The 23,536-nt window shown below is 32.8% G+C and overlaps 4 protein-coding genes across 6 annotated transcripts; 2 read left to right on the top strand and 2 right to left on the bottom strand.

The window, feature by feature from the left end:
- Nucleotides 1-487: 487 nt before the first annotated feature.
- UTR3 (UDP-galactose transporter 3) lies at nucleotides 488-3,617 on the bottom strand. The gene is made up of 7 exons (XM_007046119.3): nucleotides 3,417-3,617; nucleotides 2,868-2,965; nucleotides 2,645-2,775; nucleotides 2,206-2,236; nucleotides 1,888-1,991; nucleotides 1,586-1,707; nucleotides 488-1,159 (listed from the first exon to the last, which is right to left on the bottom strand). Exons 1-7 carry the CDS (start codon nucleotides 3,518-3,520, stop codon nucleotides 754-756), a joined length of 996 nt encoding a protein of 331 aa, XP_007046181.1. The 5' UTR covers nucleotides 3,521-3,617; the 3' UTR covers nucleotides 488-753.
- Nucleotides 3,618-13,081: 9,464 nt separating this feature from the next.
- On the top strand, nucleotides 13,082-17,137 carry LOC18610456 (putative serine/threonine-protein kinase PBL3). Its single transcript, XM_088804068.1, has 7 exons — nucleotides 13,082-13,261; nucleotides 13,359-13,654; nucleotides 14,595-14,941; nucleotides 15,046-15,181; nucleotides 15,448-15,584; nucleotides 15,697-15,820; nucleotides 16,456-17,137. Exons 2-7 carry the CDS (start codon nucleotides 13,591-13,593, stop codon nucleotides 16,908-16,910), a joined length of 1,263 nt encoding a protein of 420 aa, XP_088660194.1. The 5' UTR covers nucleotides 13,082-13,261; nucleotides 13,359-13,590; the 3' UTR covers nucleotides 16,911-17,137.
- A 208-nt stretch (nucleotides 17,138-17,345) lies between these two features.
- LOC18610455 (putative serine/threonine-protein kinase PBL11) lies at nucleotides 17,346-19,771 on the bottom strand. 2 transcript variants are annotated; one of them, XM_018115861.2, is made up of 8 exons: nucleotides 19,518-19,771; nucleotides 19,317-19,388; nucleotides 19,140-19,217; nucleotides 18,570-18,871; nucleotides 18,355-18,490; nucleotides 18,139-18,275; nucleotides 17,866-17,989; nucleotides 17,346-17,793 (listed from the first exon to the last, which is right to left on the bottom strand). In XM_018115861.2, exons 1-8 carry the CDS (start codon nucleotides 19,588-19,590, stop codon nucleotides 17,417-17,419), a joined length of 1,299 nt encoding a protein of 432 aa, XP_017971350.2. In that variant the 5' UTR covers nucleotides 19,591-19,771; the 3' UTR covers nucleotides 17,346-17,416. The 2 variants fall into 2 exon arrangements, with proteins under 2 accessions (XP_017971350.2, XP_007046177.3); XM_007046115.3 differs by having other exon boundaries at nucleotides 19,140-19,388.
- A 297-nt stretch (nucleotides 19,772-20,068) lies between these two features.
- On the top strand, nucleotides 20,069-23,097 carry LOC18610454 (vacuolar protein sorting-associated protein 29). Of its 2 annotated transcripts, none has more exons than XM_007046114.3 (4): nucleotides 20,069-20,333; nucleotides 20,504-20,786; nucleotides 21,649-21,786; nucleotides 22,597-23,097. In XM_007046114.3, exons 2-4 carry the CDS (start codon nucleotides 20,655-20,657, stop codon nucleotides 22,897-22,899), a joined length of 573 nt encoding a protein of 190 aa, XP_007046176.1. In that variant the 5' UTR covers nucleotides 20,069-20,333; nucleotides 20,504-20,654; the 3' UTR covers nucleotides 22,900-23,097. The 2 variants fall into 2 exon arrangements, with proteins under 2 accessions (XP_007046176.1, XP_007046175.1); XM_007046113.3 differs by having other exon boundaries at nucleotides 20,070-20,333; nucleotides 20,551-20,786.
- Nucleotides 23,098-23,536: the final 439 nt, after the last annotated feature.

The following is a 23,536-nucleotide window of genomic DNA, read 5'->3' as shown; positions in this document are numbered from 1 at the left end:
CCTCTCTTTCTAACCAAACCTGTCTCTGATCTCTGTTTTGTTGTACAGAAGAAGAGTGTTGGAAAACTCTGTTATTAAGGAAGATCATCCGTGGGGAGGGTTGGAGGTAATAGTGGTGGACAAGTGTAATTATGAGCAAAGGAAAAGCAAAAGGGTAAAAAGAAGGGAGGGAACGTCATACAAATTAAAGTGACACTTACTGGCCATAAACTTTCTCGAAGGAATGGTGCGGTTTGACTGTTTTGACCCCCGAGATCCCATGCAAATAATGCAGAGCTTTGGCCCAAACCCAATCTGGAAATTCTGTAGAGAGGCTTCCAAAATTGGAATAGTGAAAAACCTGAAGGGAGAAGCCTGGGGCTGGCTTGTCTATCTAAATTTGGCGAAGCATTAAACGTTCAAATTCATCTTAACTGCCAGAAATATTGAAAGTTTGTAGGGACTGAGAAGTGAAAGTGAACCAAATAATGCAATTACAGCTGTATCCTGGATATCAAAGCGCTGTTTCATACCTTGATATGACAAGTTCACAACAAGTTTTTCGAATAGAACACTTAAAGCTCACAGCTTATCGATACAGATGGTTCTTTTTTCCTCGAATGAATATCTATTCAATTACATCTACCAATTTCTAAGTATTGATTAAAATTTGGGATCATTGAACCTTAGGGCTACAATGATGGGGAGAGGTTAAAAAATACAAAAAAAAATAAATAAAAGGGGTTATACGCAAAGCTCAAAACTAGGCCTCCTTCAGGCCTTTCTCTTCTTCTGCAACCTCTGCAGCTTTCTCCACTTCAGGTAGATTTGGTATGACAACCCAGAGAAGACCATGAGTACACAACCCCATTGCTTTCCAGACAGGGGATTGCCACTCAGCAGAGAAGACACCACGATGCTGACAAACTTCCGTGTGGTGGTAATGGTTGTGTTCGCCAAGGAGCCAAATCGACTTATGGTCAGGAAAATGAAATTCTGGCCAACAGCACCGCAGAGGCAATAGAGGAAAATATCCCAGGCAGCTTCTGGATGCTGCCTGCAAAACTGGACTGCCTCAAAACCACTACCATGAGGCCATCCGAACATGTAAATCATGTTGTATATGGTACCCCATAGGTTCATCCCCAACATGATATCCCAAGCACTTGTCTTTGGATACCTAAGCAAAGGAAACCAAAAAAGATTGAGTGAGAAAATCAGTTCTGATGAAAATATCTACGATACTGGAAATGGAAACAACTTATGCACATTTTAAAGGCCATAGCAAGAAAATGGGGGAACATAAGTTTGATATGTCAGCAAGCTGGTTTGTTTAGTTCCCATGTATGTTGCTTGTCCATAATTCGTTCTTTAAAATCTACATGAGCTGACATCTCAGTGAGAAAGTGATCAAGAGAGCGAGAAAAAGCTTTTAAATTAAAATATCTACAAGCATATTTATTGGTTAATTCGATTATACATCGACACTAACAAAGGTATAAGGAGGATAAAACAGCAATCCTGTCACATCATGCATGCATAATTAGTCTTCATGAAAAAAGCCAAGCACAAAAGATAAAGTGGGAAAATGTTTCCACAAACATACCTTGCAGTTATTGAATCCTGAGTGGCGTTTGTAAAGCCATCAAAAGCAAGGTTCAAAAAGCAGAGCCCATATCCAAGAGGTGCATTGGGATGTGCCAACTTGCTAATTGTTTTTGAGCTAGTCTGGAATAAAATTAAAGCAGACACAAGCGCAACATAAGACTCAGAAATGAAATGATATAGGGGGTACATCATGACATTTAGTCCTCCAATATGCGTTGTGAAGAAGCAAGATGACAAATCAAATTCACAAAAATGGAAGTAGCATTGTTATAACAGTCTAACAAATAACACATTTCTCACCTTCATAAGTGCAAATGTAGATACCCCTCCAGCCACAAGGAAAGTACAGATATACTCCGGTAAAGTGTATCTAATACCATAAACTAGAGTTCCCATCAGCATGACTGCATAAAGGTAAAAATACACGATTAGCTATTGCTAAAAATTCATGATACACAATTCTTTAACCTAAAAAAAATTAAGAATAGTAACACGTCCCTTGCAGCTGGAATACACTACCAACTCAAAAATTACTAATGCTTTACATGATACTATTAACAAACCAATCAATGAAGATCCATGAGAAAAAGAGTTTATAGAAAATAAAGTATATCTTACCAGGAATCATTTTTGAGGATTTTGCCAGCACCTGCAAGTAAGAAGAGCAACATCAAATGCTAAAATAAATCAACTAAGCTGTCACTGGAAAATCAACAGTACTAAGGAATAAAGCCCCCATCACTAGAGAGAAAACATTTGGGTTCAACTATATTCATGGCATTAAATTAAGAAATGTTAATTGTTTAATCACATACATATAGAAGTATTGTGCCAAATAAGAAAACCAGAGTAGAAAAGGCATCATTAATTAAGAATTTAACACCAAAAGACTCCAATAGAACATGTCTCCCTACACTAGTGACCAAACTCGAGATCTAAACCATTTGCCAATTCATGTTAAATCTTAATGATCAACACAGAGAATTACTAAAAGTCTAAAAACCAGTAATAATAAAATGCGAAAAACATCTACAAGTATGGAGAATGTCAGACATGCCTGAGCAGGGTAACTGATGTATTTCAATGCTTCTATACCCATGGCCGGACCAATTGTATTCGTGATTCCAGCACTCCAGTAAGTCCACCAGGGAGCTCCGCCACTGCTGCTACTGGACCAAAGCTTTATCACTGCATAGGAATCACAAGAACAAACACATTATTAACCCTAATCATCGTGAGTCAATGGACGAGTCAATGGTAGAGGGAATGGAGAAGCTTACTTATGTATGACCAAACTAAGCAGACCACATTTTGCGCCAAGTTAAGGAACGCAAGATGCTCAAACCTCTTCCCATCGGGACCAAATCGCTTGGTGGACCTAAATGCCAAGACATGTCGTAGTTCAATTAATCACCTTTCTATCCATTTTAAGAACAAAAAAATTGAAGTTTCTCGATAAACAGCAATTTGGGAAAGTGAAATCTTGAAAATGCCAACGGAAAATTAATGAAAATTATTTAAATGAACACTTTGCAATTTTCAAGAAATAGATTTGATTAAAACGAATGGAATAAATTCACTAAAAATTATCCTAATTCAAGCCAACTAAAACAACGGTAAAGTATTCACTAAGATCCAAGCTTTTCTCTTCTTTGCATCTAAATCAACTTTGAAATTAACTCAAAAAATACAAATAATTTGTCGCACATTGAAATCAAATGAATAACTCAGAACCTTTCAACAACAGATCAAACAAAGCAACGCCTAAGCGAAAAATATCCAATAAGAAATTCCAAAAGAGAAAAAGAATATAAACTAAAAATACTTACAGAGTTTCCTGAAGAACACCCTGATAAATATAGGCAGACCAAATCCCGGCCACGCAAAATGCCAACACGAACACTCGCCGGAGTCCGGCGTCGTGTAATTCCATTTACGAGGCCGTTTAATAACTGTTTCTCTTTTTTATATTTGTCAAAAAAAATGCGAAAATAATTAAAATCATAATAAGGAGATCGAAGGGCACGAACGAACGAGGTGATTGTTATAAGAGGGAAAATGGAGCGCCAAGTTACGTGGGTTGTCCACGTGGGTTTTTCTCATTGGATTAGTGACATCAAGACTCTTCTTTGATTGGTTAAAGAAACGCGGACTTCGTAGGTCCCTCCCAGAACACAATCAAGAGCCCATTGACTTTTTAAGGCGCCAATAAATATAATAGAAATGGTTGGGCTAATGACTTGGACCTGGCTGGGCCCAGCGGCCTTTAGAGTCCAAGAATAAAAATGCTTATGGATCGGGCTTGGGCTTGTATTTGAATCCACAAAACCGGTGTAGTTTTTTAAATCAAAAACATTGTTTTATTATCTAAAAACCTTATGAATTATTTTAAAAAATTCAAATAAGTTATTATTTTTTATTACGATCAATCAAATTTTTTTATTTTTATTTAAAATTAAATAAGCATTAATAATTGATTAATTATTATTAATCAAAATATCACTTGTCATTTTATATTACGTAATACTAAAGTAATATATTATCATATCGTAATTGATGATGACATGACATATTGATATGATATTTTTTACTTTTCATATCAGTGCCACTTGTCATTTTATATTACGTAATACTAAATTAATATATTATCATATCGTAATTGATGATGACGTGACATATTGATATGATATTTTTTACTTTTCATATCAGTGCCACATAGACATTAAATGATATGCTTTTGATTGAAAGCTTAAACCAGTTAGCAAGCTTTGATAGGCTTTAAACAATTTTGGGGTTTTTTTTTTACATATGCACCTTTAATAAAATCTTAATCAAAAATAAATTGAACTTAAGAGAAAATTAAAATTAGTCATAAATTATTAGAACTTAGTAAAGAATATTAATCGAGACTTAATTGTGCATCCCAAGTTAAAGTTGCAAAGAATAAAAGACACTCGTCTCTTGATCACATCAATCATTTTATATGTCTTAATATGAGGTCACAAACACTAATTAATTATGCTTGACCTTTAAATCATTTCTCTTTTTCGTGAATAAATTTATTTTTAAGTAAAAGAATTTAAATCCTCGAGTGCAATGAAATTAATATGTATTCGTAATGTATTCATTTCATAATAACAATAAACTTTTAAAAAGATTATTTCATCACGAAATTAAATGTACTTATTATTAAATCGAATATTCAAATACAAGGAATTAATATGCCAAAGAATGCCGGCATCCATGAGTCATGGACTCGTAGCTTAGTGTTTTGGCGACGATGAACCCTTGAAGAGGATCTCTCATTGCCTGATTTGATAACGATAAGGCCACGATGAAGGCCTTTCATTGTTGGCTCTCGTGTAGCGTGAAGGGAAAAAACAAAAATGGCCCATGACCGTGCCAGGCACGGCCACCACGCTACAAAATGACACCAGTATGCTGGGTCATGGCCTGGATAAGGCACCATCTTTTTCTGAAAATGATTGTAAGGCATGAGCTACACGTTCCTGCTTCAGCAATGAAATTTCATTATATTTCTGCACATGCCACCTACTTCGGCCTCCCTTCTTGACTCAATAATTTCATTGGATGAGATATGGTACAGTAATTTTAGTATAAGAAAATTGCACAGTATCACGAACTCACGTTTTTAACATGAAAAGTATATCTAAAAAGTGATGGAAGGTTCATATTTATATACTTAAAATTTATATTATCTCTTATTGATGTGAGATCCATGACTTTTTATCTCACTCATAAAGGATAAAGATTCTTACATTAATTGAGATCTACCTTGACTTTTGTATTTCTCATAAAAACCTCACATCAGTGAAGATTCAATTTATTCTAATGCCACTTGTTACAAGTTCAAGTTCCAACCCAAAAGATATATCTAGTAACGAAAAACTTATGTTTATATACTTAAAACTCACTCTATTTCTTATTGATATGAAATTCGTGATAAACAATTTTGAAAGAGAGCCATTTTTATATTATTCAACATCATTGATAAGCGATTATATATTTTTAGGTAACTTTTACCTCCATTTTTTGTAATTTTTACTTTTTTTTTCTTAGGACATTTTGAGTTTTTTTTTTTTTCACAATTAGCATCCAATGGAGTACGGCGTCTTTTTTCTTTTTTTTTAATTAATTTATTATAAATAAGTTCAATTCTCACAAAGATATTCTTAGATATAAACAAAAAAGTTAATTTTAAATCAAAATAAGAACAAAAATTATTAATAAAGTGATAAGCGAAAAAAAAAGTTATCTATTAGATGTTAATTAAAAAAATAATTATCACAAAATAGTAAGTGAAAAATTTGAAATCTTAAGAGAAGTATGGCACGTTTGGTACGGGGAATAGCTATGCTATTCCCCCTCTATTCCCGGTCATTTCCTATTCCTTCGTTTGGTACCAAATTGAAATACGGAATAGCAATTCCGCATGAATAAAAATTCTGTCAAATAGGTTAAAAGTCATCTTTAGCTATTCCCTTCTCCCCCCAGTAATAGCTATTTCATGGCTCATGGAATAGCTTTCAAATATATAATGACCAAAATAGCCCTTATAACCTAAAAATATTACAACCCTATACCTATAAATACTTTTTTTCTCTCATTTTCCCTTTTCTTTCTCTCTCTTCTCCCTCTCTCATTCTCTCTCTAACTGGAACTCAACACCGGCAACGGCGACGACGGCGACGGCAGCAATCGAATATGATCGAAAAACGTCGATCTAGTCCTTTCCGACAATATTGAATCGAAATCCAGCCAGATCGGGCACTCAACGGCCAGATCTCGCCGCGGGAAGCACCGGATCTGGTGCTTCCCGACTAGATCCCACGGTTGGATCTGGCACTCCACGGCTAGATCCAACCGTGGGGAAGCGCCGATCTGACGCCATAGTGACCAGATCCGGCCAGATGGTGCGCCATATCGGCGTTTTGTTACACCGGTTGCCTTTCCGGCGATCGGCTCATGAAAAAAAAAAGCCAAAATAGAATAAAAAAGAATAAATTATTTGTAAAATTTAAAATATTAATATTTTATATATAATTGAAACATTATTAATATTAATATGATTAAAATATTAAATATTAATATTTTAAATTATTAATGTTTTATTTATTAAATTATTAATATATTTAATTTTTAATGAGTATAAATAAAAATAAAAATAAAAATAATTAATATTTTAATCAAAATAATATTAAATTATACATAAAATATTATTAATTAAAATATAAGTAATTAAATTATATTAAAATATTGATATTTAAATTATTAATATTTTAATTAATTATAAATTATTAATATTTAAAAAATAAAATAAAAAAATAATTATATATAATAAAGGGTATTTTTGTCTTTTTATTTTCTATTCCTTTCTTATTCCAAAGCTATTGTTACCAACCAAACACTATAATAAGTCATAATAATTATTCCTACTCTATTCCATTCATCATACCAAACTTCATAATACTTATTCTATTATATTCCCACCTCATTTTATTTTCACGTAATAATTATTCTATTCTATTCTTATCTATTCCGCGAACCAAACGTGCTGGTAAAGTTTAACATATAATTTTTGTTAAGTCTTGACAACTAGATACATGGCTTTGATGGCTAAGCAGGAATGGTCATCCTCATCTTATAACTTGATGCAAGGCAAAGCCAAGTCCAAACAGAAAAGGTCAAGGCCCTGCTCAAACTGCTGCAGAAAAGTCTGCCGATGTCCGTTTCTTGACCCCATGCTCATTCATATTCCAAACTGTATAAAATCCATGGCTATAACTGCTTACGCCTTTTTGCATTGAAGAGGGTAAGCTGGTACGCTGATAGATGTAGGTAGAAGAAGAGTTTTAGGCTGAAAACCTCTCTGTCGAACTTGTATTTATCAATGCTTTAATTGTGTACATTGAATAAAGACCTGAGATTGTAGCCAAGGGATTGAGCAGCAAGGTAAAACCTGGATGAGAAATTGTCTGGAAACAGAAGACTTTTATGAGACAAAAACAAAGGGATTTTAGGAAAGGTTTTCACACGTCTCTTGCAACGTTGAAACAACTGGTTTGGACTTAGGACTTGGGATTCTTCCGTGATAGAGGGGAGGAGGAGCGCCTTGGGGCCCCTGCTTCGGTCAATCAATTTGTCATATCAGAAAGGGACTAGCCGTGACCCACACCAACCATCCGGTCCATTCCACCCCCGGGACAGTATCTAACCCCAGCAACGCGGCTTTGTGTTTGCTTTATGAGGCTGGTAATTGTTGTTCTAAAACCCGTAGAGTCAATCATTTTGATACATATGTTACGGTTCCCCTGTCAATAAATGAAAGACGTAACAAAAATAATTTTTCATTTAATAAATATATTTTTTAAATTAAAAATGTGAATTAATAATAAATAGTATCAAAATAAATCCAATTTTTCAATAATGTAAGGTGTACCAAGATCGAGATAAACCTGAATCAAGATATAGTTTCTCTTCTCTACAAGTAATGAGTAAGGGTGAATAAAACCAAACTAAACTAATTATTTATCCAAATTAAATGTGATTTAAGTAAAATAATTTGGTTTAATTGATTTTTTGATCAGTTTTCTGTTTTAAAGTTTTTAGACCAAATCATCCTAAAAACTAAACTAATTTTTTATTTTTATAAATATTAAGAAGAATTAATAGTAACCTTATACTTAAAATATATTAATTTATTAAATGTACGTATACAAATTATAACTATAGTAATTTAATTTTAATTATATATATTTGTTTGTTTATAAATTTACATTAATATGAAATTATAAGTTATATATTTTAAATGGTACAACGTATATGTTAATATTATAGTATATGATAGTAAATATCTTACATATTAATATATTATAATTATTACACCGTAATAATATTTCATAATATAAAATGTTATGAATATATATATATAATTGTACAAACATTATATATACATATTTAATTTATACATAAAATCACTATAACTTATAATAAACCTTATTTATATGATTGCACTTAATAACCTTATTAATTATCACCTTAGTTTTTATAACATATTATTTATACAAACTTTGATATAAAACTTTATAACATATAAATTGTGTTATTAATTTATACATAAGTATTACTACAACTTATAATAGATTTTATTTATATTATTACACTTAATAATTTTATTAGTTAACGTTTTAATTTTTATAATATATTGTTTATAATTAGTTATTATTTATACAAATTTTATATATATAATAAAGTAATATATTATATATATAAAATTATATATTTTATAATTATAAATGAAGTTTATAAATTTTAATATTATAATTTGTAAAAAAATAATAAAATTTTGTTTCATTGATCCAAAACCAAATCGATTAAATTAATTTTATATTTAATCAATTTTTTAAAAATATTTAATTTATTTGATTTTTAAGTACGAGAGAGAGACTAAATTATCCAATCGATTCATTTGTTCACTCTAATAACAAGGGTATTATACAATACCATAAGTTAGAATGTTATGAACCCTACACTTGTAAAAACTTGAGAGATGCATGGTAATCGCCCTTTTGTGTTTCTTCTTTCTTTGGGTTTTCTCACTTTGTGCCTTTTCTCGAGTCATTTCATTTCTTTTGGAAATTTCAAAGAAACAGCTGTAGCAGTGTATGATTTTATTTGGAAGTTTCCAGCCAAGGGCTAAGCAAAGCCCCCCATGGAAACGGCTGTTACAATGTCAACTAGTGTTTTGGATTAATAATGAAACTTCCAAAAATTAGGATCTTTCAAGAAAAATACATTGACAGGACTTTTTTTACCTTGTCAAAACGTGAAACCAAATTAGGGTGGGGGGCAGATCAGACAATATGGTCATTAGTCCTTCACACAATGCTCTTTCCTGTTTTCATTCGCAGGCAAGAAATTAAATAAAATTCAATTTAATCACACTAATTATATTTAAATAAATTTTTTTTATAGTTAAGAAAGAAAGATTCGAACTTTATTCTTTAGATAAGAAAACTATATATCAATCAATAAATTAAATACTCGAGTACTATTTAAATGAATTTTTTATATCATATCATGTATCACAATCATAATAAACCTGTTTATATAAGTATTTGAAATTAAAATTCATCTAATTAATGATATTTTGTTATATTTATTTAAATATTTACTAATATTTTATCTAAATACGGCATGATTATAATAAGACAACACAAATTGTCAAGAATAATAAAACAGAACATGAATTAGCTAAACATGGACTTTCGACCCATCCTATCCATCGTAACGACAAAAGGGTTTTGACCTTTTTGTTATCCTCACAATGAAGCTTTGTTCAATGTAATTAATTTTTTTCCAAAAGAAAAAGATCCTCCAGGAAAGAATTGTCAACAATGGAGGACTTTGGAATAAATATAAACACAAAGATTCATAGAAAATATAAGCCCAGAAAAGAAGGGGAAGACAAATCAAAGGAGTCATAGAATTAAAATATATCTATATATATATATATGGGAAAACTTGAAGGAAGTCCAAACCCTAAACAGCTGCTGCTTTACTTTTCAGCAAGATATGCCATTGGATTAGACACATTGCATTTGCCATATGTCCCCACATGGCCAGATAAGAGTCAAAGATCACTCCCAACAGTAACCTTTTCACACACATTTTACAGGGGAAAAAAAACATTTTTTTCTATTGAAACAGGCAAGAAATCAGGAGGATTTGGATACAGAATGCTTTCCCAATATTGCAAGAAGATGCAATCATGCAAACCAAAGGTAAAAACCCAGAAAATAAAAGTATCAATCAAACAAAAACGGATATAATTCGATAAATTATCGATAAAATTATTACTCGAAAGTTATGATATGATAACTAAATTTTTAACCTGGTCATGGCAGAATTGACCATGGTCTATGTCAGAATGGCTTTGCTTATCCATCAAAGTAGTCTTTATTAAAAACTTGAAGGTTTGGGAAGGGTTCATGGGCAATTCAATGAGGTATTCTTATGTAAATTTAAAATTAAATACAGATTCTATAATGCTGGATATAAGCTGTTCATTCAGCTTATGTGTAAAGTATAAAGAAAGAAAGTGAGAGATATATTTCATAAAGCCTGGTTCCTTCCTAGAATTAGAAGCTTGGAAAATATTCCAAATGGTAGGGTCCCAAATGTGAACAGAGATTGCACATGGAAAAGAATTTTGGTCAAATGCGATCAAAATCTTCTACAGAATAAATATTTTATATTCTCCACACTCTTTATCTTCTTCTGTAGCTGATTTTTACAGAAATTAAGATAAATTTTGATTTTAAAATGTTTTTTATTATAATATAGAATTTTTATAATATAAAAATAAGAATTTATGTAAAATAAATTTATGTAATAATATAAAAAATTAAAATAAAATATTTTAAAAAATAGACAAAAATAAAAAAAAAACTAAAAAATGTAATGGAATTATATGGACATTGGCCATGTGGGGAAGGGCCCAAGGGCCCTTTAGAATAAGATGCCTTTACGTCAATGGACGTTACTTGCTTAGCTAATGCTGACGTTGCTTTTTTCTTTCATTAACAAAATAATTTCTTCTCACGCCCTACGTGAACCTTTTTTTTTTATTTAAAATGAAAAAAAATGCACTCTTATGTTATTGTATTTGTTAATTAAATACTACTAGTTCAATATTTATTTACTTTTTACTTATAAATATCTTTTATGCTTCTACACACATTTATCTGCAATTGATAAAATTATGATATAATGTTTTAAAAAGTTTTAAATTATTTAAAAAATTAAAATAAATAATTATTTTTTATTATATTTAATGAAGTTCTTATAATTATTTTAGACTGAATAGTTACTCCTAACTAATGATTGATTAATTGTTATTAGTTACAGTTATTACTTGTCGTTTTAGGACAATATGACATTGAAGTGATGCTGACATTAATGGTGAAAAATGCTACATAATTATATTATTATATTATATTACTATCCATTATAACATATCAGTATACCATATCAACATCATTTAATATAAATCAATAAGGGGTGTTTTGATTAACGATAGTTAATCAATTATTAGTTATAAAATTTTATTTACTTAAAATAAAAAAAACTTAATTAAACATATAAAAATTTATTTAAATTTTTTAAATAATTCAAGATTTTTTAAAATATTATATACTTAAAATTATCATAAATATATATGAAAAAATAATATGTCTAAATTAGATATTTGCCCTACACGTAGATTTTTTTTATGTATGTTTAAAAATAACACATGTTCAATTTTTTAAAATAAAAATTACTCTTGACAAGAGAACAAAATTTACGAGAAAAGATTAAGAAGAAAAAAAGAAAAATAATGTCCCAAACATATAGTACAAATATTTTAATGAAAATAATTAATAAAACAATAGCTAGATTTTAATAAAAACACGAGGGACATAATTGAAAATGAATAGTTGTTAGTGGAAAGACGGCAAGAGGTGAATTAGAAGTAAAGCAAAATTTCTAATTATACATAGCACGTGCAACATGATTTTAGAGAAATTTTCGGCATATGCCTTCACATTTATATGGTTTCCAGTTATGTTTCCCAAACCAAATTTAATATCAAAGAAGTAGAAGTTTAACTAACATTTTACCAACCGGTTTCAATTTTCAAGCCAACCTGCCTGTCCATTATTAAAAGTTCTACATGAGTAAATGTTCACACAAAAATGATATCGTCTTTATCCATCCAAAATTACCAAAAAAGGATCCCACCAAATGGTAATTTTCATTCTAACATATAATAATAATAATAATAATAATAAAAATTTCATCAAATAATATAAAAAATATAAACTACATTTCGTTTATAAAGTTATTTGATAAGGGTAAAGACGTATACGTAATTAATCTATTTTTATGACGCATAATATAATATTTAAATTTATACAAATGATCATATTTAAAGAAAAATTAAAATTTTATATTTAAAAATTTAAAATTATTTAAATTTATACTACTTATGAAATCTAAATAAAATAAAATAAATCTTTTTACCATTAAATTACATTTCTTTTTTTAAATCTTGCTAACTTCAAAATCATGTATATATATATATATATATATATATATTTATCTCTATTAATTTAATTATAAACTCTTTCTAAAGCAAATAATGATATCTATTTATTTTATTTTAATTTCCCATCAAACTAAGTCAAAGGGAATTATTACCATCAGAAGAGATAATATTAATTATTTATTAAAAAGTAAAAAATAAAAATAAAATTTTATTGGGATAATTCAGGAAAGCAAATTAAAAACAAAAAGGGAACATCAGTTGAGGTTGACTTTTAGACGTAAAAAGCAGGTGGACTTAAATCGAAAGAAGGGAGAATTTAGTCATTTTACGTAAGGAATGAATTTCTGACAGAAGATATAAAAGAAAAGAGGTGGCAATGAAGAGGAATTCATTCGTCCACCAGCACCAAGCCAAAGCCAAGCCGAGTCCATTTGCCTTTCGTGGGGTGTACACGTAGTAGCTGAGGCCAAGTCCCCGCTCACGCGTTTGTCGTGTCGTGTCTCGTCTCTCTCCCACATCCTCCTCAAAGCCAAAAGAGACGCCAACTCCAGTTTCTTCTCTGAGGTTTCCTTCTCTCTGTTTCTTTTTTTTTTAAAATTTTTTTCTGCTTATTTTCAGCTAAGAATTTAGTTCTCTTTCCAACTTGAAACTTTTCAAACAGCTTAACCGACAAAACCAAACCAAACCAAAGCTCCACGTAAGGGAAACAAAATTCCAATCCAACGAGAGCCGTTTTTAAGTTCCCTTTCTTCTCTTAAAGGATCTGAGAAATTATCATGGCTCGTTAAATTGGATAGCTCATATAAAAGAAAAAGAAAGAAGAAAGAGAGTGGTATTGGATTTGTTTTTTTTCTTTGGGTTTCATTTTCGTGAAGTATTAATCTCTCTCTGTGATGGGCAACTGCTTATTTTCTTCTACTAGAGTCGATTCCAGCCAAAGCCCCCATGCAACTTCTGGTAACCTTTTCTTTCCTTTACAACTTTCTTTTGATGGGTTTCTGTTGTTTTGGTGGTTTCTTGTTTTTGCTCAAATTTTTGGATGGTTTTTTTAGATGTACAGGTTCTATTTTTATGTTGGATTTGACTTTCTTTTTTGGTATTCTTTTGGGGGTTTATTCTATTTTTTCCTTGTAAAAAGCTTATCCGTATTAATTACATTCATTTTATCCTTTCTGGTGTTGTTGTCCCCGGGCTTTAGTTCTGGGTCAAGGTATAGAGAGAGCTGCTCAAAGTTAGATTCTTGAGACTGTTCTTAAATAGCTTGAGTTTGAATGTGAGGCTTTGTGTTGGGACTAGATCCAATTCACTTGAAACTATTTGATTCTGGATGGTGCTCTCTTTTCGATGAATTTTTAATGAGTTTCATTGTGCAAACTAAAAGAAAGTGTAAGCTTGGCTGACAAAATTTCTATTATAATTTTTGGAGACTTCATGTCAATATGAATATGTACGGTTCATACAGAGAAAAGATATACAAATCTATATTTTGAAGAAAATGGAAATGGTATGCACAGTAAGTTGTAGGTGCTTGGAGTTCTATGACTCATGCATAATCTGCGAATTTTTTGCCTAGTGATTGTTGCAGGGTTTTAAATCAGGGATGTCTATGTGGCAAACCCCTATTGAAATAACTTTGTTTGGTTAACCAGGTCTATTGTAAATTCACCATCACCATGTAGTGAGGATCAACAAATTAATATCTAAGCCCCCAATGATATTTGATGATCTGTATTAAGCTAGATGGAAAAGAAGTTTGCTTCTAAAAAATAGACAAAGTTCCATATGGAAATAAAATAATGTGCTTTGCCATATTACGTGTTCCATATATGAAAATGCATACAGTACTCTGTTCTCCATTTAATAACCAGAACTTGGGAATTTGTTTTTTTCTTTCCAGCATCAGGTGGCTCAAGAATTTCCAGCAAAACCAGTCGTTCTTCAGCTCCTTCAAGCCTGACAATCCCATCTTTCAGTGATACAAGCAGTTCTGGATGTCTTCCTACACCAAGGACTGAAGGAGAAATATTGTCATCCCCCAATTTGAAACCTTTCTCCTTCAATGAGTTGAAGAATGCCACCAGAAACTTTCGTCCTGACAGTCTTCTTGGTGAAGGTGGTTTTGGTTATGTTTTTAAAGGATGGATTGATGAACACACATTATCTGCTGCAAAGCCGGGATCAGGAATGGTTGTTGCTGTCAAGAAGCTTAAACCTGAAGGGTTTCAAGGCCACAAAGAGTGGTTGGTAGGTTTTGTTTCTATAACATCTTTATCTTTTTATTACTTCGTTTTCTTTTCCTTGATCTTTTTTTTTGGGGGCAATATTTACTGATAGCAAGTTGATTTCAGACGGAAGTTGATTATCTTGGCCAACTTCATCATCCAAATCTGGTTAAGTTGATTGGATATTGCTTGGAGGGTGAGAACCGACTTTTGGTCTATGAGTTCATGCCTAAAGGAAGCTTAGAGAATCATCTTTTTAGAAGTAAGTATCACATCCAATGAATTTTTTCAGAGAATCATCTTTTTGAAAGTATTTTGTCCCATTAATTGATAAGGTTTTTGGAATCCAATTCCATTGTATTATATGTAGTTACTCTCTGCAAATTTATTTTTACCCTCAAATAGTTGTGTCGAAACATAAAAAGGGAAGCCTCCATATTGTGGAAAACGACCCAACACTAGAAGATCTGCATATTGTGGAACTACTTGAGTACTTTGTAACCTTTGATGCTATGTCTTGTTTAACAGGAGGGCCACAGCCACTTTCTTGGGCAGTAAGGCTTAAGGTTGCCATAGGTGCTGCTAGAGGGCTTTCTTTCCTTCATGATTTAAAATCCCAAGTCATATATCGCGATTTCAAAGCTTCTAATATTCTACTAGATGCGGTATGCTGAGTAAAGAAAAAGGAATAATTTTGTGCCTTTCAATAATATGTCTAATTTATATGTATTATAAATTTTGTATATGTTACTGATGCTAATAATCCATTGGATGCAGGAATTCAATGCTAAACTTTCTGATTTTGGATTGGCCAAGGCAGGGCCTACTGGTGATAGGACTCATGTGTCGACTCAGGTCATGGGTACTCATGGCTATGCAGCCCCTGAATATGTTGCTACAGGTATGAGATTTAGTGAAATTCCCATATTAATGCTTGCTGTTTTTGAAGCCTGCTCATAAGTTCTTAGTTATCTTAATTTGCTATTGGAGGTAATTGTTGCTCAACAAAATTTATCTTATCATATAAATCTGAGAAGGTACTTGCTTTACATAGTTCTTTAAGATAAGAAGGTTCAAAATCACTGAGAAGGAAACTTATCCTGGTTGAACTTGAAAGTTCATAGGTTTTCGTCTGCAGCTACTTCTGATAACTTTCTTTCTTGACTCTTTCTTTCAATATTTTATCTTTATTAGTGGGGAAAAGATGTACCCAGATAACAAAAGTTCGAGTCAGATAGTGGGTCCTTCTAATCATCTAATAATTTTCTAATTGCCATGAAGGTATCTAAAGTGAAGGCCACATATTGTTTGGTTCTGTCTTTTATATGCAGTGCCTTGGGTCCAAAAGTATGATACTTAGTCAAGTCAAAGCAACTTTTTCCTGGGTTCTATCTTTCATATGCGAGAACTGTTTGTCCTAAAAAAAGTAGGCACTAAGATACAATATGTTGTCTGTGAGATGGTACTCCACTAAATGAAGCTTCCATATTTATATTGTCAGAAGTTACACATAATGAAGCTTTGATTGTTGAACAGGTCGATTGACTGCTAAGAGTGATGTATACAGCTTTGGAGTTGTGCTGCTTGAACTATTGTCTGGACGACGTGCTGTTGATAAAACAAAAGTTGGTGTGGAGCAGAATCTAGTAGACTGGGCAAAACCATATTTGGGTGACAAAAGAAAATTATTTCGAATTATGGACACTAAGTTGGGGGGCCAGTACCCCCAGAAAGGTGCTTATACAGCTGCTACCCTTGCTTTACAGTGTCTAAGTAGTGAAGCTAAACTCAGGCCTCGAATGTCAGTGGTTTTGGCGGCACTGGAGCAGCTTGAAGCCCCTAAAAATGTATCCAAACACTCTCATTCAGAACAGCAGCCTGTTCCACTTCCTGTTCGGAAATCTCCAATGAGACATCATCGTTCTCCTATGAATATTACACCCATTGCATCTCCATTACCGGCTCATAGGCAATCTCCACGAGTATATTGATTCCATCTGTAAATTTCCTATGTGTATGTATATTTTTTTTGTTGCTGATAAAAATGTAATTTTGAGCTTGCTTTTTTGATGCAATTTTTGCATTTCATATAACACCACCTCCTTTTGTTTCGTGAGGATTAGAGTTTCTCATTGTGGTAGTCAGCTTCTTTCATTATTGTATCAGTACCTTCCTTTCAGTGATGCATATTAATCTAAACCTTATTCCATTCCATGAATTCTGATACTTATCTTTATGTGTTTATGAATTTTGATGCAGATGCATATCAGTCATATTGTAGAATATGAATTTGCTTAGTGATTAGCTTTCATGTAATATGAGTTAGGCTATCATCATGAAACAAATATTTCAAAAACGAAGAAGATAACTCTAAGAAATTGCAAAACTTGCTATCCAGCTTAATAAATGAAGTTTTTAAGGAAGGCTTTGGTACCTCAGCAAATTGACCAAAAAAGAAAATTACATAAGACATCTGCTGTACAACTTGGTAACTTTGTTAAGTGATGAGTGCCCTTCTACTTCTATGGTACTTGGATAATCCAATTGAGTTCAAATTGCTTAATAACATGTTTTGCTGCAATTGTTCTAAATCTGCTAGTACTTCTGACATTGTGGGTCGATCCTTGGGGTCTGAGCTAAGGCATTGCTGGATGATTGTGGCAAATTTATGAGCTTCGTCCATCTCGATGTCCCTTGCTATTCTCATGTCGATGATGTTATGCAGTTCCATTTGGTTGCTTAGATGTGGTTTAGCCCACACAGGCAGATCCCTGGTAGTACCGTCAGCATATTTCTTGACTGCAACGCAGCCAGACAGTATTTCCAGGAGTACAACCCCAAAACTGTATACATCAGTTTTTACTGTCAAATGCCCTGTGAAGTGCATAAAATTTAGCTCAATATGAAACTTTCTCTGCCTTTAGGATGGTAAGCTGAGAAACGTACCTGTTTTAAAGTATTCAGGAGCGAAGTATCCTCTCGTGCCAAGGATCCTTGTGCTAACGTATGATTGGTCGTCGAGCGGTCCGAACCTAGCCAGTCCAAAATCTGACAGTTTGGGATTGAAATCCTGCAATGTGACCCTCATAGCTTTTCATATTTACAAAAATGAATACTTTGTTCAGTGAGGATCCATGCAACGGTTTGAGGATAAAATGCTAGTTAGTGCATGTGTAAGTATCAGAAGCATAGGAAATCAGAATCATGGTAGAAACTTACAGCATCAAGAAGGATATTGGAAGCTTTGAGGTCACGGTGAATGACTGGTTTGGGACGAGTGTGAAGGTAATCTACCGCCCTCGCTGCTCCAACAGCTATCTTGATTCTTCTACTGCAGTTTAGCTCTGTATCATTTTCTGCATGGCATCCCAGCTTGTTCATGTTAGTTACATTATTATTTGTCTATGGCGGAGGAATTACAGTGTTGTGCTTTACCACTTGAGAGATGGGCATCCAAGCTTCCCTTGCACATGTACTCATAAACCAAAAGTCTGTTATCTCTCTCGTAGCAATACCCCACGAGCGTCACAACGTTTGGATGATTGAATGTGCTCAAAAATCTCAGTTCATTCTGCACTCTCAACAAAAATATAGTTCTCAGATTTGCAGAGAAAAGAGAGGAAGTGAGAGAAATTTGATCAGAGCAAGACCTTCCATTGTTCATCGCCCTGCACCCCTCTTCTTCCAAGCTTCTTGATGGCAACTGCCCTGCTAGTGTTTGGATTTGCTGCATCCATACTGCTTAGATTTATGTACCCTAAATACACACCTCCAAAACCACCTTCTCCGATTAAATTCTCATCACTGAATTTCTGGGTGGCAGCCCTCAAGACACTGTAACGAAAGCCGTTGATGTTTCGGGCAGGAACCCTTCCGACCTTTTTCACCTTTGAAACTGGCCAATCTCTCGGATTTGCTGGAAAACCCTGCTTTCTATTCTTCCTTCGCACTTCTATAAAGGAAATGGAGCATGTAAAGTATATAACTTTACGATATATAAAGTATATAACTCTTAAACTTATAAATATTCATAATTAATTTGAAAGTTATATAAAAAATATAAATATTGATCTGTTTCTCTTATTAAATATTAATTTATTATTTTACTATATTATATTTTTAATTTTTTAATTATTTTCATGTTTAAGGTCGAATTCCAGAAATTACAAAAGATAAGAAACTCATTACATTATAGTGACCGGGAATTCATTAGTTTATACCTTTACGTGAATACGAAGAAACATGCCTGCTTCTCTCTTGGAGTGCTGCACCACATTGTTCATCTTTGCTAGACTTTGCTGCATCAGGAATGAAAAACAATATGAACGGATCGTTCATGGTTAAAAACAGCTCTAAAGAAGAAGAAAGACGCAATGATAGATTAGAAATTGCATAACCAGACGAAGTCCGTTGTTGAACTGATGATGTAGAGATCTTCTTGGCACCAGAAATATGAATGGCATCAACTCCTTGAAAAGAAATGAAAACTCAGAATCAATATTTCAAATTTGCAAAAAAAAAAAGAAATCATCTTCAAGTCTACAATATTTTCCAATGGAAAATTTTTTACAGACAAAAAGAAAAACGAGAGACAAAACCAGTTGGTGGATGAGCTGGTTCAGGTTGTGGATAGTTGAGGTCCTGAGTTTTCTTCCTGAGGCAATTTCCCATTATCAACCCCAACTGCTGAAGATTGAACTTAGAAGAAGCCTTGGTTGATGAAAGGCATTGGAACCATGGAATCTGTATCAATGCTCTTGTAATGAACAATGGGTGTTAGCAGACATGGTAATCTTAGTACCTAGTTAAAGCTGGTCTGATGAAACAACCTATGAACATTGTTTAGAACAGTACAAGTTTCAATCAGGACAACAAAGCAGTTTTAGCGGTAATGTCAAAGCTTTAGAATGGGGGATCACATCCATCCAAAACTAGATAAAAAACCAGTGAGTGAACAACCAGAAAAGAACAAAAAATGAGTTGTTAGATCAAATTCACATCATTATCAAATTAAATATTTGTTTTTTTATTTCTTTATAAGGATATACAATGAAGAACTTATCCTTTTCTCTCCCAGATAAAGAAATTTGTTGTAGCAAAAGAAAAAAAGGGTCTTCACATTTTCATTTGTACTAATGCATTTCCCTTGACTAAAAGGAATGGGAAATGGGGACATTGTCATAGCTCGGGATAAGAGCAGCCCAGCCCACTACCTAAAGTTCCAAGCACCCACTTTGGGAAAGTTGTGCTAATAAGGAAAAAGTTTAAAACAGAAAGAAAAATCCATTAATATTTCCGGTTTTTAGTTTAACAGCATCGACTTGCCGAGACGGACTAGAAGGAATCGGTCTGGGTTTCCTTCTGCACTTAGGCGTTGCTATTTGCTAATGATCGCTTTTTCTTTCATTTAAAGGGTAATTAACGATTCCTCCTTTAGAATTTCTTCTCAGAATTGATACTTGATTCCTGTTCGTTGATTTGTAGTCTGTTGGACCGTTATTTTTCTCCTTTAAGAATCTTTCTGGGTTTAAAAGCTGTCATTTCCATGTGAAATTTCAAGTTTTTTTTTTTTTGATGTGGGCAGTCTTGTTTCATCAATGAATTGCTGAGAAATGATCTGGGTTTCTGCAGCTTTTGAGGATGGTTGAGTATTGAGAGAGAAAGAAAGACCTTTTTTTCCTTCTCTTTTTAGTGTAGAATTGAGGAAAGCTGTTGACTGGGTTGGTTGTAGAAGGATGGTGTTGGTGTTAGCAATAGGGGACCTTCATATTCCTCACAGGGCACCTGATCTGCCTCCAAAGTTCAAGTCCATGCTTGTTCCTGGCAAGATTCAGCACATCATTTGCACTGGCAATCTCTGTGTCAAAGTAACCTTACCACTTTTTACTTGAGTCTTTCTACTTGTTTTCTGGCCATGGTGTTAAATGTTTAGAATTCCTTTTGGTTCTATCTAATTATATTTATTTTTGATATGATTTTTATTTCTGTTTATGCTATTGGGCCTTATTGCATTATCAGTGGTATTCTAGAAAGAACATCTATGCTATCTTGAGTTTCCTTTGGCTTTCGGTTTTTGGTTTTACATGCTTACGCTTGTGAGTGAATACCAAATGATGTCCATGTTGAGGCTGGATGATGAAACAGGGTGGTGACACAATGAATTTCAGCTGCTGTAATTATCTGATGTGTATCATTGGTTGCCCTTCTGTGCATTTGTGCAGATTGTAGCTAAAAAATTTAGCCATAGTTTATCTTATGTAGATGAGTAATGAATTTGATTGTAAGAGCACCAGTCCTTAGCATCCATGTTTAATTACAGAACTGAGAAGGCATTAATGTACAAATTATCTAGTATACTTCCTTTTTGTGCTGGAAACTTATTCTGTTAGAAATTTTTAGTAGTGGAAGGAGATTGTTTATCAATTTCATAACATCTTGCGCAATTTCATTAAGTCTACCAGAAATAATTTCAGTAGCTCTAGTTTACATGTTTTCATTTTGTGGCCTGAGTTTAACTCTTTTGCATGAGGGTTGATGATTTTTCCTTTTATTTTGCCTGCTTTCAGGATGAAACTTCCATTTAACTATCAAATCTCAAAATTTCGATCCAACAAGATATTTTCATTATAGTATTGTAGAATTATTTCTAACATTTTCCTTGTATTTCCTTTCTTGTAAGTGCCTGAGATTGTAAGTAAAGTTATTCTTGTGCATACTTTTTATGAGCAGGAAGTTCATGATTACTTCAAGAGTCTTTGCCCTGATTTGCATGTTACTCGAGGTGAATTTGATGAAGATTCCCGTTATCCAGAGAACAAAACACTGACAATTGGTCAGTTCAAGCTTGGGATATGCCATGGTCACCAGGTTTTATCTTCCTTATGTCTGTGTACTTTTATGTTTTGTTGGATCCAACCCTACATTTGAATGTTATTATTTAGGTTTGCAATATTAAAATATATGATGAATTTAGATCCTGATTTCCTCTATGTGTAGTGGCAGTACAGAATTTATTTGGTTCCCAAGTTTTTTACATTTACAAACATATTGAATTTCTTAAATTTTTATTATTACTTCATTTTAATAAAGTGGACAACAAAATTATATCCACTTGAGCATTTGTTTAATCATAGAGTGATAACGCAATGAAAAATGTGAAGAGCTTTCCAACGTTCCCTTGTTGATGTCATTTCATGCTGGATGCAAGAATAATGTTGGGATTGAGGGGGCACCTTAGAGTGTGTGTGAAGCTATTTTACTGTGTCATTGACTTGTCTGAACTTTGTTTTATAACGTCTAGTGTACGTGTTTAACAGACTGCTAGGTCCTTTCTCTGCAGAGAGAATGTAGGATCCAGGTGTTCCATGGGCAATCTGAGATGTGGGAACTTTTCCTAGCTGGTTTTAGATACCCTTCTCCGGTATTAGATAGCAGATTTCCACCCACTGCTTTCAGTCTCCCTGTGAGTGGATGAGCTCCCTGTCCAAAAGCGAAAAAAGAAAAAGCTTTATGTTAGGCAGCATTCTCAGTTGACCATAGGAGATTATCCTGAATTCATTTAATAACTAGCTTTTATCGGCCAGTCCATCTTATAGTTAACAGTGCTTCATATGATTATACAGAAGTTAGTAATAGTTAATACATTTTTCTTTTTGTATTCCTTTTAACTTTCAACAGGTCATTCCTTGGGGGGATTTGGATTCACTAGCAATGCTTCAAAGGCAATTGGACGTCGATATCCTTGTAACTGGTCACACCCATCAGTTCAAAGCATACAAGCATGAGGGTGGTGTTGTCATAAACCCTGGCTCAGCCACTGGTGCATACAGTAGTTTCACATACGATGTAAACCCAAGCTTTGTGCTCATGGACATCGATGGCCTGCGCGTTGTGGTATACGTGTATGAACTAATTGATGGTGAAGTTAAGGTTGACAAAATTGATTTTAAGAAGACAGCCACCACTCGCTCAGCACAGTGACCTGTTACTTCGATGATGCTTTAGCTGTTTGGGCTTTGCCCTGGTCTATTTGAACCAACTGTGAGAAGTTCCTGGTCTGTTTGAACCAATTGTAGTTAATATGCTAGAGAGGCTTAATTTCTTTTGTATTTCAATGGGGAAACAGTTTAAAGATTATAGTTTGAGATCTAGTGTAGAATATATCTCTCTTTTTACCTACTTTTGTTTTTTATATATGTGTATAAAATGTATTAGTGTAACAATGCTTCGATAAATATTATTTTAAAATGAAAAATTGAGTATTAAAATTTGATGATATAAAAAAATAATTATTTATAGAAGAAAAATAATGATGTTAAGGATATAAAAAAATGAAGAAAATGTGTAATAATATATAGGTGTCATTAGATTTGTAGAAAAAGTATAGAAATAATGAAAAAAAATTGGGTTTGAATTTTCTTTACTTGATTTATTTTTGTTCTGTTTTTATTTTCTTTTCAATTTACATATATATAACTTATCCCCTTACCGATATTATAAAATATCTACAACATAATAATTCTCATAAAATATAATTTGTTTTTATTACCAAAACAAATTAGATAGAGATGGATCTTAAAGCCAAAAATTTTGATTTTTTTCAATTCATTAGTTATTT

The sequence above is a fragment of the Theobroma cacao genome, chromosome 2, assembly GCF_053813885.1.
Source record: "Theobroma cacao isolate CCN51 chromosome 2, ASM5381388v1, whole genome shotgun sequence".
NCBI classification, from domain to species: Eukaryota; Viridiplantae; Streptophyta; class Magnoliopsida; order Malvales; family Malvaceae; genus Theobroma; species Theobroma cacao.
The sequence above is the reverse complement of the archived record's forward strand: the minus strand, read 5'-3'. Positions and strand labels throughout refer to the sequence as shown.